The sequence below is a fragment of the Equus caballus genome, chromosome 1 (assembly GCF_041296265.1).
Source record: "Equus caballus isolate H_3958 breed thoroughbred chromosome 1, TB-T2T, whole genome shotgun sequence".
Lineage (NCBI taxonomy): Eukaryota > Metazoa > Chordata > Mammalia > Perissodactyla > Equidae > Equus > Equus caballus.
Genome location: NC_091684.1, coordinates 182,207,891 through 182,228,330, shown reverse-complemented (window position 1 = coordinate 182,228,330; position 20,440 = coordinate 182,207,891). Strand labels below are relative to the sequence as shown.

The following is a 20,440-nucleotide window of genomic DNA, read 5'->3' as shown; positions in this document are numbered from 1 at the left end:
GCCCAGGATTTAAACCCATGGAACCCTGGGCCACCAAAGCGGAGCGCGTAAACTTAACCACTTGGCCACGGGGCCAGCCAAAAGGAAATAATTTCTTAATTAGGTAACATTTGAATTTTTCAAATTAATTAATTTTTGCTTAGAAAGTCTACAGTTACAGCATCATGGCTTCCATGCTATAGCCAGTGATAAAACTATTTGATTCAATTAAAATATGTTTCTAATCATTTTATCTTATTAGAAAAGTAAAACATTTTATAGAAAGAAAATACAGAAGAAAATAAAAATCATTTAGCCCCCACTTCCCAGAGACAACCACTGTTATCATTTGATACATATCATTTGATGTATATGTTCTCTTTTTTTTTTTAACAAAAAGGGATTATATTCTTTTCAGACAGCTCTTTTCACTTAGTACACTGTGAAAATATTTTCACATTGTTTAATGGGTTTCTACAATATTTGAAATGGCTGCCAGATATTCTGCTGTTTGACTGTATGATAATTATTTAATAATTCTCCATTTTGGATATTTAAGTTACAGCTTTTCATTACCATAAACATTGTTATGAATAACCATCCTTGAATTGTATTTTTATGTATTTGCTTAGGGTAAATTCCTAAATGAGTAATTGCCGAATAGCCTTCCAAAAAGGTTACACTTCCATCATTTTTCTTTTGGAATACCTGTTACCATACATCCTTGATTACACTGCCTGTTCTTTTTAAAAAATCATTTGCATTTCAAATACAAGAATATTCATATATATAATATATAGTACTATTTTATGTATGCCTCATTTAACACATTTTTCTTCTTTTTTCTGAGAATGTGGCCTCTCCTATTCCAATCAAGAATTGGATCTGAGAGGCCTGCCCAGTGGCACAGTGTTTAAGTTCACATGTTCCACTTCGGCGGCTGGGGTTCGCCAGTTCAGATCCTGGGTGCAGACATGGCACTGCTTGGCAAGCCATGCTGTGGCTGGCATCCCACATACAAAGTAGAGGAAGATGGGCAGGGATGTTAGCTCAGGGTCAGTCTTCCTCAGCAGAAAGAGGAGGATTGGCAGCAGATGTTAGCACAGGGCTAATCGTTCTCAAAAAAAAAAAAGAATCTGATGTTCTCTGGTTTTAGGGAAATCATTATGTTTCTCTGTTTATGCTTTATCTGTTAACTGTATGTAGCAAAATGATGATGATTATTACACCAAAGTATTTTAAATCATTGAGCAAGCTATTTTCCACTTTATTTTTTCTCATGGAGGCCCTTTGTCCCTCCCTACTTATTTGTTAAGATGTTACCTTCAAGCTTTGGTTCTTGATCACATCAAGGTTAAGAAGGTTATGAGTATTCTAATGGGGAAAGAATATTAAAGAGTTAGGGCTATTGGTTGCCTTTTTAAAATTATTGTTGGATGATTAAAATTTCCTTTTCTACATTCCTAAAACTGGAGGACTCTTTAAGAGTGTAGCTATGGAGGATCAGAGTAACATCTGTCTTATAATTTATCTATGTGCAAATGTTTGCTACATTACGTTTTGAAGGGACATAATTTGATTCTGTGATATGATCACATCCATGAAATAAATAAAGAAGGGTTTTTTTATGTTCGTAAACTCTATTAAAAAGGGAAGATAATGAGTAGAAAAAATCTCTGATTCAGTGAATTGTATACGAGATGGAATTTCAATGTACAAGTTAGACGATTTTCCTTTAAAAGTAAACCAAAAGTAGAATTGATTTATCTTGTCTACTACCACATCATGTTCCTGAGAACCACTACCTAAATTGCAGGATGGCATCTTACATGTGTTAGGGGTAATGTGTTTCATCAAATTTAAGATGCCATTAATTATAAATAGAGACACCATTATTTTATATCACTAAGGAAAAAAGTATTGCCAATTTAGCTATGACTTGCCATTGCTTGTAAGACATTCTGATTTCAGAATATTAAAGTGTTAAAAAAGTGTACCTTAGTTACTAACTGAATACAAACCAGGCCTCTTTCTTCTACTAGCTATCCAGTAAAAGGCATTGAATTTTTAGTCCTATGTAATTGTAATTACTGGACTTAAAGAAATATATTTGGTTCAGAGGTGTGTAGGTGCCAAGTTTCTACTAGATAATTATACATTGTCTTCTGGATGTTCTTTTGAAATATAGAGTACGTACTATCTTTTTATCCATAGAAATCTTTTTTTCCTTATAGATTCAGTAAAAATTCCTGTTTTAGTCCTGTTATTTCTCTTTTTGTTTTCAGTTCTTGGGAAGAACAGCTTGTCAGCATCTTCATTATGTGGGACAATATAAATTTGACACAGTCTTCGCTGAGGGGTGCGGGGGAGAGATCCTAAGGAGGAGAGAGATGAAAGGATTCAAATTTATTGAACTTCCTTATGTGCTAGATAATATGGATAATATGAAAGATGGTATATACGTTATTCCATAGTAAATAGGCAATATCCTTAAGTAGTAACCTGCCAGGTCACATAGCTAAGCCCACCTATCTCTAATTGACTTAATTCTGTTCTTTTCCCTCATAAGATCTTTTACATTTTGTATTTATATATTCATTTGTTTACTTTTTAAATGCCTCCCTACCCTGTAAGCTTCACAGATGCTCAGACCATGTCTGTTTTTGTTTACAAGTACTATATGTACACCTGGGGCCCAACACAATTCTTGGCACCTAGCAGGTACTCAGTAGATATTTGTTGACAGAACGAATAACTCCAAAATGTTCTCTTTCCACCATGTTATGCTTCCTGTGACTTATGTAGAGAATGATTATAGGATTGTTATTTTTTAACATGGCCCATATTGTTGACTTTTTATATTTACGATTTTGTAGATTCGGATTTAGTTTATGCTCATCCTTTGTTCCACCTTGCTTTCTGCCATGCTTGTACTATTTACCAAAGTTAGTCATTCGGTATGTGTGGTGGAATAAGCCATCACTAAGTGTTGTCTTTATACTTGTCCCTTTTGAATTTTACCTTTGTTTTGTAAAACCAATGCACAAAGTTAACTTTGTTATGCTTTGTTAATTGTGTTGAGAGTAAGGTTGTTGGTTTTGTTTTCTAGATTTCCTTGATAGCTGCCGGGCCAGTACTCTGTTAGCTGAGCTAGATGATGATGAGGACTTGCCTGAGCCAGATGAGGAAGATGATGAAAATGAAGATGACAATCAGGAGGACCAAGAATACGAGGAGGTTATGGTAGAGAGAGAGTCCCCCGTTCTCTTAACTAAAATAGGATGTTAATAATTGAAATGAAGAGAGGAAAAGCAGGGAAAAGTCCTGGTTAAACTTTGAAGCAAGGAAATAAGGCACCAGTATGAAAAATGTGGTTAATTAAGAAAAGCACTTTTAATCTGAGCATTTATGATTCTCTTTTAAAAGAAAATAAGTTGGTTATATTTGAAAAATTCCACGTCACATGCTAATGTTTTAACAGGTTTGAGAGTGTGAAGAACTGCATTTACCCTAAGAATATAATTTTCATGGTTCTTGCACTTAGAATTTTTTAGTGCCTACTGTTTTGCAAGCTGAATCTGTGTATTGTCATTCCTTACACAGAGCTATGAGATAGAAGCATAGAAGGAAAAATTTGCTCTGATTAATCAGAGTTAAGTAGAATAGTGGAGGCCTAAGCTTAGGCAGTATGATCCAGAACTCCCAAGTGTTTAGCCACTGCAATTGGTTTAACTGCCGTGATTGTCTTTGAATTGAACTTTTGCCTGAAAATACCCTTTATTGTAAACTTTTGTATATTTTTTATTTCTCTTTATAAAATGTTATTAGATTTCAAAAAATTTCATAAGTTGAGCTTTCAATGGGGTAAAGAACTCCAAGAAATGCTTTTGGTATATGTTGCTTAGAAAAAACATAAAACATTAACTTATTTCTTGTGAAGGTTAGTATATGATACGTGATGAATTTAAAACATTCATTTTATAAATTTTCTGAAGATGGCTCGTGAATATGAAGTTTTTTAATGACGATTTTGGTAATATGGGTTGATAGTTTCAGTTCAAGGCTGAATGGGGATATATATGGGTCAGATAATTAGATATGTCTCTTCACATTTTTCTACCTCAGATTCTGAGACGACCATCCCTGCAGCGTCGAGCTGGCTCCCGCTCTGATGTAACACACCACGCTGTCACCTCGCAGCTACCGCAGGTCCCTGCTGGGGCAGGGAGCCGACCTATTGGGGAGCAGGTAAGATCTTGATGTTTATCTTCCCTGCAGTGTCGATTCTCTCCTTTCACAGTAACATACCACCAAAATGCCTAGAAAAATATATAGGACTGGGGGTAGGGCAAGAAGTTACCAAATAGGGTTAACATAAAGAAACTTCCCCAACTGCTTGGGTTCCACATTCCATGATTGCTCTGGCATAATGCATATGGGAGTTTCTTACTTGAAACTCCTTCATCTTGGCCTCTGGGTAGCAGTAGATATATACTAAAATGGTTAATAGCTATTATCTAAGAGTTATAGCTTTCGTAGTTATAATGGTAGAGGTGATGGTAGCTAATAATATTAATCTATTAGCTAACATTTACTGATCATTAATTAAGTGCTGGGCACTATTTTTAATACTTTGCTTGTATTAACTAATTCCATCCTTTCAACAACCCTTTGAGTGTTATTATTAGCCCCAGTTTTCAGATGAAGTGATTGCTAAAGGTCACACATAGAAGTTTTGGATCCAGGATAAAAACCCAGACCTTCTGGCTCTAGAGCTGTCAAATCAATTTGATTTGTTATAAAAGTTAATTTCAGCTATGTGTCCAAAATAGAGTATGTGTGTGCATCTAAATACGTAATCGTTATTTAAAAATTATTGCATCAAACATTTACATCATTTACAATGCATTGATCTCTCTTTTTTCTTTAAAGATTGGCACCTGAGCTAACATCTGTTGCCAATCTTCTTTTTTCCTTTTTTTTCTTCTTCTCTCCAAAGCCCCCCAGTACATAGTTGTATATTCTAGGTGTAGGTCCTTCTTTCTCTGCTGTGTGGGACACCGCCTCAGCATGACTTGATGAGCGGTGCTAGGTCCGTACCCAGGGTCTGAACCGGCGAAACCCTGGGCCACCCAAGCGGAGCGTTCGAACTTAACCACTTGGCCACGAAGCCGGCCCCCATTCATCTCTTTTTTGTTGATAGTAAAAGTGAAGGAGAGGAGAAAATGTTCCTTACAAACGCTTTTATTATGGAAATTTTCATACATGCCAGAAGTAGAATAGTGCAGTGAATCCCTAAGAACCCTCATTTGACTTTCACAGTTATCAACACTTTGTCAAACTTGTTTGATTTGTTTGCCCCATAGTTATTTAAAGCAATGCCCAAGCATTATATCCATTTTGTATGTAATTCAGTATGTAATGCAATTTACATTTTTAAAAAAGAAACCATTTAAAAATAATTATAGGTTCACAGGAAGTTGAAAAGATAGTACAGAGAGGTTGTATGGACATTGACATTGATACAGTGTGTGTGTATGGTTCTGTCATTTTATCACATGTAGATTTGTGTAACCATCACTGATGCAGCTTATTTTTGATAAACTGAAGTCATTAAAAAATGTTTGTAGCTATACATGTTTGTTTATGTTGGCTCATTTTGTGCTTAAGAAATATAGCTAAATAAGGAAGTGTAATAGCTGTAGAGAAGTACTTAACATATTTTATAGATAGTACATCACTTTTGCAATAATGAAAAGTTTTATCTTGTAATGTTTGTCCATACGTGAAATTTAATTGTAATAGGAAGAAGAAGAGTATGAAACTAAAGGAGGACGCCGGAGAACATGGGATGATGATTATGTGCTAAAGCGGCAGTTTTCTGCTTTGGTTCCTGCTTTTGATCCTAGACCTGGTCGCACTAACGTCCAACAGACAACTGATCTAGAAATTCCACCCCCAGGTACAGTACGTTTTAGTTTCTGTGATTTTTTAATAGAAACCAAATAAGATAGTTATATGTAGTCAGAAAAGTAAGGTGCTACTTGTATATGCAGGATATAAATAAAAGTTTTCAGGAAAAACTGTATATCAGCCATAAGTTCTTAAAAAAAAAATAGGTTTGTTTTTTTTTTTCCTGGTGAGGAAGATTGGCCCTGAGCTAACATCTGTTGCTAATCTTCCTCTTTTTGCTTGAGAAGATTGTTGCTGAGCTAACATCTGTGCCAGTCTTCCTCTATTTTCTATGTGGGACACCACCAGGATCCAAACACCCTGCCCAGGATCCAAACCGTGAACCCCAGGCTACCAAAGCAGAGCATGCAAACTTAACTACTACGCCACCGGGCTGGCCCCTCAAAATACAGATTTTTTTTTAAGGGAGAAAATTATGGTATCATAAAAACACACTGTTTTGTGTTTGTGTAATTTTTAAAGTAATGCCTCATTTAAAGGTGGATGGTTTATATTCTATTTTCTACTGGATCACAAGTGCTAAGGATTATTCCTGTTCAGCTTTTACTTTGAAAAACTGTATAGTGGTTTCAGTGATGGCCTCTGAAGCTGGTCAGCCTGGACGGCAACTCCATCTCTTACAACTCTTATTTTGGGTGTGGTAGGCACGCTGATGACCTGACAAAGATATGTAGATCCTAACCTCTAGAATTTGTGAATATGTTACCTTAATATGACAAAAGAGACTTTGCAGATACGATTAAATAAAGGTCCTTGAGGTGGGGGTTATCCTGGATTATCTGGGTAACCCAGTGTAATCACCAGTGTCCTCATAAGAGGGAGCCGGAAGGTCAGAGTCAGAGAAGGAGATCTGACAACAGGAAGCAGAGATCAGAGTGATGGGGGGCCGGGAGCCAAGGAATATGGGCAGCCCCTAGGTCCTAGAAGAGGCAGGGGACAGATTCTTCCCTAAAGCCTCCCAAAGCCCTGCCACCAACCCATTTTAGATTTCTGACCTCTAGGACTGTAAGATAATAAATTTGGGTTGTTTTAAACCACCCAGTTTGTGGTAATTTGTTACAGTAGTAATAGGAACTAATACACTGGGCAAATCACCGAATCTTTGTAAGCCTGAATCTCCTCATCTCTTACGTGGGCGAAATAATAGTTTGACAAAGTAGTTAAAAGGATTAAATGAAGTAAAATGTATAAAGTGCCTCGCCTGGTCCTTGATTTGTGCCTCAATAAATGTCAGCTAATTGTAATCAGTATAATTATCCTTAAAGAAGACTGAAATGTTGATTAAGTGTAGAATGTACTTTTTACTTGATAGAAAGATACTCATGTTAAATATGAAAGTAGGTACACTTTGTAGTATAATGTTCTATGGTGAATCACAGCATTCCAAAGCCCCTTCGAAAAGGAAAACCTATTCTAGGGGAGTATAAGTAGGTCTAAATTTTCTGTAGGGCTCTTTGGCAATATATTTCTTATTTTCTGATAAAGTATTTTTACTTCTTGAAATTTATACTAAGGAAATATTAGCTCTGCACCCAGATTTGTATACATTGATGGCTACTGAAGTATTATTTATATTGTCAAAAATTGGAAATGACCTTCATTATGTCTAATAAGAGGCATATGGTTCAATTAAGGTACAGTGGAATGTCATGCAGTGAATAAAATACTTGAGAAGACTGTATGTCCTGTGAGGAAAAGATTCCTGAGCTAATAAAAAAGATGAGAGTACACCACCAAATATATTAGGAACCCAATTGTGTTTGTGTGTGTTTACCTCACACCCCACTTTTCGACATAAGCAAAAGCTTGACCAGAGTATGTGGTTTTCTCTGAATGTAGAATTATGAGTAATTTTAGTTTTCTTATTTATAAAAATAAAACATTTCTGAACTATTCAGACCGTTATCATGTGTTTCCTAATAAAAATGAGAGATTCATATTATACGCATAAATTCTACTCTAGTCTTTAAGTAACCTAGGTGGTGTATTATTCTTATTTTTTAAAAAAACAAAAATGTTGAGGCCAGAAGAGTCTTAAGTAGCTGGCATCTTTAGCTAATATATGGCAGAAGAGTTTAAATTTCATATAGCCTTGCGTCTGGTGCATAGTTCTTTCTGGACTGCTTGTTTTAGTGTAATTGTTTTTCACATTTTCCATATTTTTAGGAACACCTCATTCAGAGCTCTTGGAAGAAGTTGAATGTACTCCGTCACCTCGCTTAGCCCTCACGTTGAAAGTAACGGGTCTTGGAACAACTCGTGAAGTTGAATTACCACTCACTAATTTCAGATCAACCATCTTTTATTATGTACAAAAATTGCTTCAATTGTCCTGTAATGGCAATGTGAAATCAGACAAACTTAGGCGTATTTGGGAGCCAACATACACGTAAGAGATTTTAACTTCATGTATTAAGTAAATATTTTCATAGTATATGAGCCAAGAAGCATTGTATTTCTATATTTTGGACTAAAGGAACAGAAGAGATTTGGTTCTTGGCTTGTTAGTTTACAGGAACAGATAAGAGCATTTCTGACTTAGAACTGGAAGGAACTTTAGAAATAATCTAGACTGTTCCTTATGTAATAATTGTTGAAGTCTTTGACTGTACTAAATATTTTCTATTTATTTGTTTTGGGGCCAGTGAGTTAAGCCTGCCTCTCTTTGATCATTCATTCATTCAATAAATAATTATCAATGACCTTGGGGAAATTTATTTACCATTTAAGTGCCTCACTTTCCTAATCTAATCTGTAAAATGAGAGTGGTTGTGAGGAATCAATGAATTAATATATATAAGGTATTTTTAGTACTGTCTGGAATGTACAAAGCACTGAGTAAATATTACCTATAATTATTTATTATTATTTAATAATATAAATAATCATAATCATCCTTATATAACTTTTGTTAGTATATTTTTCTGATGTTCTCTTAACAACATTGATAATCTTACATAGTGTCCAGTAAAATAATCCAGGTCCTTTTGTGATAGACAGACATCATGGCATTCTGTTCAGTTTTTATTGGAGTTTAAAATTTGATCTCAGCTGCCTTACACGAACATAAGCGCTCCTGGTCCTTGTTATTCTTATCCTTCTTTCCATCTAGACACAGAAGCAAACCATTCCTCATCTCATTTCATTTTTACAACAGTATATGAGAGTTATAACACATGGTACAGCATAGTACTTCATACCTTAAAAGTTCTAGGCTTGAACGGTGCTATGTATAGTTCTATGTTTTCTGTGCAGTAATGCTAAATTTATAAACCATGACTCTTTTTCAGGAATATGATTTCTGCTTTTCCCTCTGTTTAACAAATTAATATTTCTTTCTTAAAGATTCTCCCTGAGTTCAATGTTTAATGTAAGCATATGGCTAATGAATAGCATCATTCATATATTTTTTAAAGAATTGAAGTCTTATTGGAAATAATCACAAATTATTTGACTTATGAATTAACTTGAATAATATCTTCTTGTTTAGAATCATGTACAGAGAAATGAAGGATTCAGACAAAGAAAAGGAAAATGGAAAAATGGTAAGTTAGGAAATGGGTCTTAATCTTGGCTCCTTAAGTAAAAGAAAAAACAACCAAAACTGTATTTCAGTTGCACATTTGAGGGGAAAATCACTAACATGGAATTCTTTAGATTAGGTTAAATGCATGATCTTAAAGCTACCTTGTGTAATGCATGTAAAATAGCATAGACTTGATAATCAGGAAAGGCCAACATTTGGTTTTTCCTATTGTAGGGTTGTTGGTCTATAGAGCATGTGGAACAGTACCTTGGCACTGATGAATTACCAAAGAATGACTTGATAACCTACCTGCAGAAGAATGCAGACGCCGCTTTCCTGCGCCACTGGAAATTAACTGGCACTAATAAAAGTATTAGGAAAAACAGAAATTGTTCTCAGCTCATAGCTGCATATAAGGTATATATTGGCATCAAAACACTGTTTTGATTGGGAATGGCTTTGTGCTTTGTTTTGCAGCTTTTAAAGATTCTTAAGGAAGAGAGTTTCATTGGGGCATACTAAAAAAACGGGGTTGAATTAATATTGTTAATATGCCAATGCTAAAATTTCCAACATGGTTTGTGGCATTGGGTCTAAGTACATAGTTTTAACTGTGGCTTATAGTAGTTATATTTTATTTGGGACTTTTAATGGTCTAGAATGCATCGATTTTCTACTTGGGTGATACTGTTTTTATTTAAATAGAAGGGAGTTCTTTGAAAAATTCCAGCCTTTTCAAAGTAATACTAATAGGATTGATGTATTGTTTTTCTTGAAAACATGAGTAATGGCCAGTTTTGTTAATTGTTTCCGTAGGATTTTTGTGAGCATGGAACAAAGTCTGGCTTAAACCAGGGGGCCATTTCAACTCTTCAAAGTAGTGATATCCTCAGTTTGACAAAAGAACAACCTCAGGCCAAAGCAGGCAATGGACAGAATTCTTGTGGAGTAGAAGACGTCCTTCAGCTTCTGCGTATTCTGTATATAGTTGCAAGTGACCCTTATTCAAGAATATCCCAAGAAGGTCCGTAAGAAGCCTTGTTTCATTTCTGTGGCAGTTTTAAAAGCAAGTCAGTTTATATTGTTATTAATTTTATTAATTTTACAGAAGGTGATGAGCAGCCTCAGTTTACTTTTCCGCCAGATGAATTCACTAGCAAAAAAATCACAACAAAAATTTTGCAGCAAATTGAGGTAATAAAATCAGATAGTTGAACTCTTCAACCTGTAATGTTGGACTTTCAGAGTATTGCCTCTCCTTCGTTTTCCACTTCCTCCCCTTTGATTCAATGATTTGGCCCATATAGTCCATTGCATTCATTTGTTTAATTTACATTTAAGAATTGACTCCTTTTTGTCTTTTTAAATAGTTGCCTTAAGACATTGTCATGTGTTCATTTGCAGGAGCCCTTGGCATTGGCAAGTGGGGCTCTGCCAGACTGGTGTGAACAATTAACCAGCAAGTGCCCTTTCCTGATACCGTTTGAAACTAGACAGCTTTATTTCACATGCACAGCATTTGGTGCGTCAAGGTAAGAAGTGTATCCTCTTACAGTTTTAGAATAAATATATATATATTCTTTTATGTTACATAAACCCAAAATGTACAAATATTCTTTATATCAAGACCAATGGAGGAGATATATTATCCTGTTTTCTTGGAAAGAGTTGTCAACATTTAAACATTTTTCTGTTTCTGATTGGATATCTGCTCTCTTGGAGTAGAGTGGATTGGAGTACTTTCCATCAGCTAGCATGTACTGTACAGGTCTTAGGTAGCTTGCATAAATTAATTGCTGAAATTCCCAGGAATACCGAATTAAATGCTTGCAAATAGCTTTGATGGCATTGAAACATATCTTCCTTTTGACCATCATTTTTCTGTTACTACCATCTAACATATTACATATTTTATTTACTTTTGTTTTTCTATCTCCTTCCACTAGATGAAAGTTTCATGAGGGCAGAAATTTCTGGCTATTTTGTTCACTGCTCTAGCTGCTGTTCCTAAAGCAGTGTATAGCACATTGTGGATGCTCAATAAATACTTGAATGATTGAGTACCCAGAGTACTTTCGTTTACTTATTTATTTATTTTAAAGATTTTATTTCCTTTTTTCTCCCCAAAGGCCCCCGGTACATAGTTGTGTATTTTTAGTTGTGGTTCCTTCTAGTTGTGGCATGTGGGATGCCACCTCAGCAAGGCTTGACAAGTGGTGCCATGTCTGCAACCAGGATTCGAACTGGGGAAACCCTGGGTCGCCGAAGCAGAGGACACGAACTTAATCACCCGGCCAGGGGGCCAGCCCCCCAGAGTACTTTTAAAGTAGATGTAAAAGTGTTACAATTTTAAATAGAGCTGTTTGTTTCCCTGAGAAGTTACACTGTTTTACCATTTTATGCCATTTATAAAGCATTTGTACACATGGAACTGCAGGCCTATTGTGATCAATAGCGTTGCTTATGATTTTTGTTTTATAGATGAGGAAATTGATTCTCGCAGTACTTAGCTGATTTGCCGGAGATTACCAAAAAGTTGTTAGCACAATGAGAGTAAATCTTTCATCTCCTTATTCCTAGTTCAAGATTTTTCCCACCCCTTGGGGCTGGCCCCATGGTGCAGTGGTTAAGTTCACACGTTCCGCTTCAGCGGCCTGGGGTTCTCCAGTTTGGATCCTGGGTGCGGACATGGCACCGCTTGGCAAGCCATGCTGTGGCAGGCGTCTCACATATAAAGTAGAGGAAGATGGGCATGGATGTTAGCTCAGGGCCAGTCTTCCTCAGCAAAAAGAGGAGGATTGGTGGCAGATGTTAGCTCAGCACTAATCTTCCTCAAAAAAAAAAGAAAAAGAACAGAACAAAAAGATTTTCCCACCCCAGGATGGGTTAGTGCTATGTTGTTAAAAAGAAAATGTTTTAAAATCACACTATCTTTTTTAAATTTATTTTTATTATTACTATTTTTTTTTTTGGTGAGGAAAATTGGCCCTCAGGTAACATCTGTTACCAGTCTTCCTCCTTTTGCTTGAGGAAGATTGTCACTGACCTAACATCTGTGCCAGTCTCTCTCTATTTTGTATGTGGGATGCCACCACAGCATGGCTTAATGAGCAGTGTGTAGGTCAGCACCCAGGATCCAAACCCATGAACTCTGGGCCACTGAAGCAGAGCATGCAAACCCAAGCACTATGCCACCAGGCCAGCACCCTGCAATACCATTTTAATAGTGGCTTTCAGTTTGTATCATAGTAATAAAGATAGCTTAACCATTTTTTAGTTACTCTGATAGGAAATGTTTGTCTATATTTTTATGTATTATGACTGGCTGTATTTTTATGTGTTATGTGTAGTTGGACCACAGACCTTTGTTTTGATCTACTAATTGCTAAAATAAAGAGGGAAAAGTATAGACTCAATACTTTCTCAGTTTAAGGAAGATTACAATGAAAGGGGTTTATATATTTTAGCTTATGAGAGGAAGCAATAATTTATGTAATAAAAACATTATTATATTTTAATCACCTGATAAAATACTATTTTTAAAAAATCCTTAAGTCTTTGAATTATGTTGCTTGTTTAGTAATACATCCAGCTGTTGCTGTGTGCTCCAGTCACATAGACATTTTTCTATTTCAGAGCAATAGTGTGGTTACAAAACCGACGAGAAGCCACTGTGGAAAGAACAAGGACCACAAGTAGTGTAAGGCGAGATGATCCTGGGGAGTTTCGAGTCGGTCGTCTCAAGCATGAGAGAGTAAAAGTTCCACGGGGTGAATCGCTGATGGAATGGGCTGAGAATGTCATGCAAATACATGCAGATCGCAAATCAGTTCTTGAGGTACCTCATAAAATTTCTTTTCATGTGCAGGACTGACAGAACCAGCCATTCTGTTTATTCTGCTGCGTAAAAACTGCATGAGACAGACGTGAAGAGGGATCTCTCTGCCTCGATGCAAAGGCCTTCTCTTGCAGGTCATCTTTCAAAAGAGGGTGTCCGCTCACTTCCTCAGGTGCAGGATCTTGTGACTTCACGAGCACAGAGAATGTCCTCCCTCTTGAGATGGGAAAGTGCTTGGTCTAGTTGAAGGACACTGCGCATTTCTTAAAGCCTGGACTGAGTGATAGTACTCACAAAGGATTCTTTTTGATTCTCTAAATTTTACCTTTATGTTAAGCTATGCTATTAGATAGCTGCATTTCTGGAGCACAGCGTTTTGTAGTATTGTTTCATTTAAATTGTGCTTGTTGTTATGTCATTGGTCTGTACTTAGAGATGTCATAGCAGATAGCAGTATGAAATTCAGTATATTTACTATAGAGATTTGTTGTGGGCATTGTTGACTATATGCTATATACTTATTATTCCTTATATGGAGGACAATGAAGGAAATATCTCCCCTCTCACAGGTGTGAACCAGCTGGTTTATTTATCTTTTGGACACAGACTGATCATGACAAATATAATATACATCTAGAAAATATATAAAGCTTATGGCTGTCACTTTAAACTTTCTTTGCCTTCGTCTTATTTTTCCTACCCATATATTCCTCTAACATAGATAATCCTCAATTATTATTATTTTTTTTTACCATGCACTATATGTTTTTGTAAGCCACCTCAAATCATTTTCAGAACAGGTAGAGTATGGATAAAAGCCTGTAAAGTGATTGCCTAAAGTCAGAAATAAGTGGGAGAGTTTAGGTTTTGGTGTTAACAGACACACATACACATCTGTATACCATCATTTCCTTGAGCAAATGATTTAACATTTTCATCTGAAATTTGGTTTCCTTTGGTGTAAAAACAAAATGATAATCTATTTTGTAGGATTGTTGTGAGAAGTAAATTAATGATGAACAATGGTCACCACAGTGTTTAAACATGTAATAGTGTACAACAAATACATTCTTTAGGAAAACTAGAATAAAACTTCTGCGTTGCTTATAATATACTGCTGCTATAAAAAATATATATTATTGGATTGGATATGGCAAATTTTTGCAAGAATGAGATCATTTAAAAGTTTTTTGTAAGCTCACTTGTTCCTCATAATTTATTTGTTCATTTTAGGTTGAATTTTTAGGAGAAGAAGGAACTGGCTTGGGCCCCACATTAGAGTTTTATGCTCTTGTGGCAGCGGAATTCCAGAGAACTGATTTGGGAGCTTGGCTTTGTGATGATAACTTTCCAGATGACGAATCTCGTCACGTAAGACTCATTTCCCATTTTGTGATTTCATTTGTGATTTTGCTTTTGGAAAATGTTAAAAATAGGTTATGCTTTCATGACTCTATTATTGAATAATCTTGATATTATTAAAATGTTTTTAAAGGATAAAATTTGGTCATCAAGAACTATTTAATAACATGTGTATATAAATACTTTTAGATATCTAAATTGATGATGTTTAATGTTTATGGATCTTTTGTTTAATTTTATTTGCATTTTTCCTTCTAAAAAATTAGGTTGATCTTGGAGGTGGATTAAAACCTCCTGGATACTATGTGCAGAGATCGTGCGGACTGTTCACGGCACCATTCCCACAAGATAGTGATGAGCTTGAAAGGATCACAAAACTCTTTCATTTCCTTGGAATTTTCTTGGCCAAATGCATTCAAGACAACAGACTTGTGGACTTACCTATTTCTAAACCTTTCTTTAAACTTATGTGTATGGGTGATATTAAAAGCAATATGAGTAAACTGATTTATGAATCCCGAGGTGATAGAGACTTACATTGTACTGAAAGTCAGTCTGAAGCTTCTACAGAAGAAGGTCATGATTCACTCTCAGTAGGAAGCTTTGAAGAGGATTCAAAATCAGAGTTTATTCTAGATCCCCCTAAACCAAAACCCCCAGCTTGGTTTAATGGAATTTTAACTTGGGAAGACTTTGAACTAGTAAACCCACACAGAGCCAGATTTTTAAAAGAAATTAAAGACCTTGCTATCAAGAGGCGCCAGATTTTAAGCAACAAAGGTCTTTCTGAAGATGAGAAGAACACAAAATTACAAGAACTAGTACTGAAGAATCCATCAGGATCTGGGCCTCCACTTAGCATAGAGGATTTAGGGTAAGCTCTGTCTGTACGTTCTTTAACCTAAAGGATGAAGAACTTCTAAAGCGTTTGTTTCTTTGCCCCCACTAATTTGCAATATATGAGTAAACAGTCTGTTAAGAACCATAATATGCTATAGGAAATATTATTAATTTGAACCTTTGATTTATTAATATTATAAAGATAACACTCGGAATACCAGAATATAGTTTATTAATCATCAGACCTCTCTGAAAATGTGTCTGATTTATCAAATATGATAAACGTATGTATCTTGTGTAAAAAGTCCAAAGCCAGAAATATTTTGACAAATTCATTAGCTAATATATATATATAGCCTACTTGCCAAAGCTCAAAATAGTTTGCTTTGTATGTAAGCCTTATCCCGAATGGCTGCATTAACTAACTCAGATGCTGAGGATCTTTTGACAAAATTCTATAAATTTACATACATGTAATTATTATGCCCTTGGTACCTTTCACAGTGATTTTGGGTTGACTGCAAGTCTGGCTTTCCCTTCCTCCGCCTTCCCTCCCTCCCTCATACTCGGTTTGATTTGGGGCAGGATAGGGGCACAGCATGAATAACTTCAGTGAAGCAACAGTTTCTTCTTGAAGAAAAAAAGTCTTGTCAACATGTTGCTGCCGTAATTCATTGGAAAAATCTTTAGTTCATTAATTTTGTGCCATAAGGGTAAAATGACATATGGAAAGGTGGTGGTTTCATGCAGTGTTTACAAAGCCAGGTTTGGTAACAGTTGGCTTAATAGTTTTTGTGCACAGAGTTTTTAATTTAAAAATGCTTCAAATTTAACGTTTAAGCTAGTAAACTGATTTTATTGTTGGAGAAGGGAGGCGTTCACGGTTTTTGCAGCGATATTATAAAAATCAAAGAGTAATGGTAGCTGAATGTTAGTTAATCTAATCATTTTTTTGTCCTGCCAGTTTAAATTTCCAGTTTTGCCCTTCCTCAAGAATATATGGTTTTACAGCTGTGGATCTCAAGCCAAGTGGTGAAGATGAGGTAAAAATTTTGCTTTTGATATAATTGTAAGTTCAGAATTATCCTCTTAATGAGGCCACTTGTACCAGGTGCTACTGAACTGTTCCTGGATATTAACAATAATGTTGGCAAAATTTCCTTTGCAGATGATAACAATGGATAATGCAGAAGAATATGTGGATTTGATGTTTGACTTTTGTATGCATACGGGTATTCAGAAACAGATGGAAGCCTTTAGAGGTAATAGTTAAGGCTCCTTAGCTTAATCCCTTTCCTTTTACTTTGAGACCGTTGAAATTAGTACACTGCTGTGGTTAAAAACTACTGGTAAGCTCTAGATTTGCCCTCTAGTTTTTTGTCTTCTAGATAGTTAGGTCCTGGACAGTACCCAGAATAGGTTGGAATATTCTCTAGCTGCAGCATACCCTCAGCTTGTTCCTCCTGAGTAATGGGTGACCGACTTTTGGCCTCCATTTCTTCATTTGTAAGCGGACGTAAGGTTACATTCTTTCCACATTATATGATCAGGATAATTGAAATCATTTAGTACCTGAGTTCTTCTAGTGAAGATAGAAACATAATATATTAGACTGTTTATCACTTACTGGTTTTTAAAATGAGAACACAGCTTTGATTGGCTTGTATATTACAAAGTGCTGGTTGGGAAATTAAGATTAGAATTTGACCACTGACCATAGTGGCTGAATATTCTGTCTCTGTTTACATTTGTGATATTAAGCAGAGATTTCTGTACTTAAAACCCTTAAAACTTAAAAAAGTTTTTATTTCAAGCTAATTTATATTTGTTTTTTCAAACATTTATTAGTATTTTATTCATTGTCGGTGCATTTAGTTGATATTGGGTATTTTGAGTTGAAATTTGGTATTTTGAAATTGTAACTTAGAAACTGAATTGCGTGTTTTGTTTTTTTGCTGTGTGTATAATATAGATGGGTTTAATAAAGTTTTTCCAATGGAGAAATTAAGTTCCTTCAGCCATGAAGAAGTCCAAATGATTCTTTGTGGAAACCAGTCGCCATCCTGGGCAGCAGAGGATATTATCAATTATACTGAACCTAAGTTGGGTTATACACGTGACAGGTATGTGTTGGTTATTTTCTAAGATCAACAGAATTGTTTGTCCCAAAATCAAATGACAAGTTGATCTCTACAAACAACTATGACTCAGTAAGTTACATTCATAAAGTAAGTGTTAAAGCAGTTAAGTCTAACCATTACCAAGAGGCATATCCATTAGTAAGGCTGAGTTTACACAGAAAGACAGCTGAGTCTTAGCTGATGTTAAGATTCCTTTTCTCACTGTATTTTCATTGTTCATTCTTTTAAAAATGGGGTAAATTATAAACCCTTGGGCTTTACTGATTTTGTATTAACCCTTATTTTCAAATAATTTCAAACTTTTAGAAAAGTAGAAGAATAGTTGAAAGAATTCCCATATATATCCTTTACTCAGATTCACCAATATTTAACATTTTGCTATATTTATTTCCTTGATATTATCTCTCTAGTTATATACACAGACACACAATTTTTTCTGAATCATTTGAGAATATATTGCAGATATCCTGTCCCTTTACTCTGTAACAGTTTAGTGGACATTTCCTGAGAGTCTGGGTATTCTCCCACATATCCACATTAGCTAGCAAATTCATGATGCCATACTATTAGCTACTAATCTATAGTCCATATTCCAGTTTTGTTGATTATTCCAGTAATGTCCTTAATAGCATTTCCCTCCCCGCCATAACCCCCACATCAGGAAACTGCATTCAGTTGTGATATGCTTTTAATCTAGAACAGTTCCTCAGCTGTTTTTTCTTTTATACCACTAACATTTCTTAAGATGACAAGGCCTCATATTCCTTTTTTTTAAAAGTTCACAAATTAACATAAATGAGAATATTATGAATTATTTTAAACTTAACATTGTTTATATAGCAGGGTTTTTTTTTAAGTAAATTTTTTATTGAATTGTAACAGACAAGTGCACATATTGCATGTACAGCCTGGAGAATTTCCACAAAATGAACATATCTGTATAATTGGTACCCAGAATAAGAAACAAGTCCAGAAGACCCCTTCTCTGTTGTATTCTTTTCTAGTCATTAATTGCTATTCCTATTGATTAATTCTGCTGGCTTTTGAACTTTAATAAATGAAATCATGCAATATGTATTCTTTAAGGTCTGGCTTCTTTTGGTTTAACGTTATGGTTATGGAAGTCATCCGTGTTATGGCATATAATGGTAGTTTATTTCACTGTAACAAAAATGGATTGTTTCAGACCCCCTTTGGTAATTTAGCCATATTTGGATGACTTATGCAAGTGCACCTTGAGCTTTTCTGAGTTGCTGGCTTTTGTTGCCTATTTGATCCCTGTGCTCCATCGGTGTTTCAGTTCTTAGCATTTAAAAGTACAAGATAGTCTTTGAAGGTATTTTTAAAGTAGTTTCTATCAGCTCATTTCACACTTACCCAACAGTCTCCAGACAGTGCTGTTCTTCTGACCTGTGGGTATTGTCTTTTGGGTTATTGCTGGCTTACAAAGTAGTGGTAGTGTTTTCATTTAAATCAGCTGTCAAATCAATATAACTGTATTTTTCTTCTTTTAGTCCTGGTTTCCTGAGGTTCGTAAGGGTTTTATGTGGTATGTCTTCAGACGAAAGGAAAGCATTCTTGCAATTTACCACTGGTTGTTCAACGCTACCCCCAGGTGGACTGGCTAACCTGCATCCCAGGCTCACGGTTGTACGCAAGGTACAAACTCCAGCTAATGGGGAATCCAAATGGAATTTAGTTACTTAGGGATTGAAGGAAATATTTAAAGTCATGGTCTTCTGTTACTTTCACTATTCTTTCTGTAGGTTGATGCTACTGATGCAAGCTATCCATCAGTGAATACGTGTGTGCATTATCTAAAGTTGCCAGAATATTCTTCGGAGGAGATCATGAGAGAGCGCCTGCTAGCTGCTACAATGGAGAAAGGCTTTCATCTCAATTGAGCTTTGAAGTGCGATGGGAGACATCATAGAGACTTTAAAATACTAGTGAAACCTCTTGTGTTTGTGTGCAGAGAAGTATATGATCCTCCACGCTAATGACACTTGCCTTTTTTCCACCATTAAGGCTTTAAGAACATGTGGAATAAGTTCGTTAGCTGCTAATGACAAAAGAAATCCTTTAACTACCCAGCCAGCAAGTATATGGCACAGAACACTGTGTTGCTCTAAGGGCTCATGTGACTGGAATAAGGGGGTCCTACTTGACTGTCCCAAAGAGCAGCGCCTCAGATCCTCAGTGTTCACTGGGGAATTCTAGCAGTGTACTTGTGTAAAGTTTGTCATTTCATACTTCATACACTACAGTTGCCATCACTGATCCCTGTTTTGCTGGCTTTTAAGCTACTTGGTCAAAAATCCTGCTTCCTTAAAACAGAGAGAGTTAATGAGCATCTCAAGCTTTTTCTTTTCCTTTTTACTGATGCCTGCACTATCAGAGTATTCTAGTGTTCTCTCTTTTGTTTGGCATATAATCATGCACAACCTTTTTATTTCTTTGAGGTGGGAGTATATTTTTATTTCCTAAATGCCATACTATAAAGATCAAATTCTTGAGTGTGTTTGTGCAGCTCGAAAATAAAGATACATTGCGGGGGGACACTGGTCTAGGCGCAAGGCACACTTGAAGCAAGTTTTACTTTTGGTTGTATTTTCTTTGTATATTATAAACATTTATTTAACTTGTTGCAGTTTGAAGTAAAAAATTTCCAAAATGTATGCTCAACAATAATCATTAAAATGTTTGCAGCGTACAAAACTGTGTCTTGTGACTATTTCACTGCAACCGTCAGATCTAAGAACTTAACCAGATACTTTTCAT

At 35.7% G+C, this 20,440-nt stretch overlaps 1 protein-coding gene across 13 annotated transcripts in view; it reads left to right on the top strand.

The window, feature by feature from the left end:
• HECTD1 (HECT domain E3 ubiquitin protein ligase 1) overlaps positions 1-20,377 on the top strand; it is an 87,913-nt gene extending 67,536 nt beyond the window's left edge. For 4 of the 13 annotated variants that reach the window (XM_005603422.4, XM_005603419.4, XM_001489863.7 and 1 more), the window contains 17 exons: positions 3,089-3,222; positions 4,105-4,227; positions 5,785-5,941; positions 8,119-8,341; positions 9,443-9,497; positions 9,713-9,895; positions 10,295-10,502; positions 10,587-10,672; positions 10,883-11,010; positions 13,115-13,316; positions 14,550-14,687; positions 14,945-15,552; positions 16,483-16,561; positions 16,687-16,780; positions 17,491-17,641; positions 19,174-19,318; positions 19,426-20,377. In XM_005603422.4, coding sequence (XP_005603479.3) covers positions 3,089-3,222; positions 4,105-4,227; positions 5,785-5,941; positions 8,119-8,341; positions 9,443-9,497; positions 9,713-9,895; positions 10,295-10,502; positions 10,587-10,672; positions 10,883-11,010; positions 13,115-13,316; positions 14,550-14,687; positions 14,945-15,552; positions 16,483-16,561; positions 16,687-16,780; positions 17,491-17,641; positions 19,174-19,318; positions 19,426-19,563 — 2,852 coding nt within the window. In that variant the 3' untranslated portion in view covers positions 19,564-20,377. The remainder of the gene's footprint in view (positions 1-3,088; positions 3,223-4,104; positions 4,228-5,784; positions 5,942-8,118; positions 8,342-9,442; positions 9,498-9,712; positions 9,896-10,294; positions 10,503-10,586; positions 10,673-10,882; positions 11,011-13,114; positions 13,317-14,549; positions 14,688-14,944; positions 15,553-16,482; positions 16,562-16,686; positions 16,781-17,490; positions 17,642-19,173; positions 19,319-19,425) is intronic. The other 9 variants (XM_070241469.1, XM_070241443.1, XM_014734146.3 and 6 more) reach the window with 3 other exon arrangements.
• The last annotated feature ends 63 nt before the right edge of the window (positions 20,378-20,440 follow it).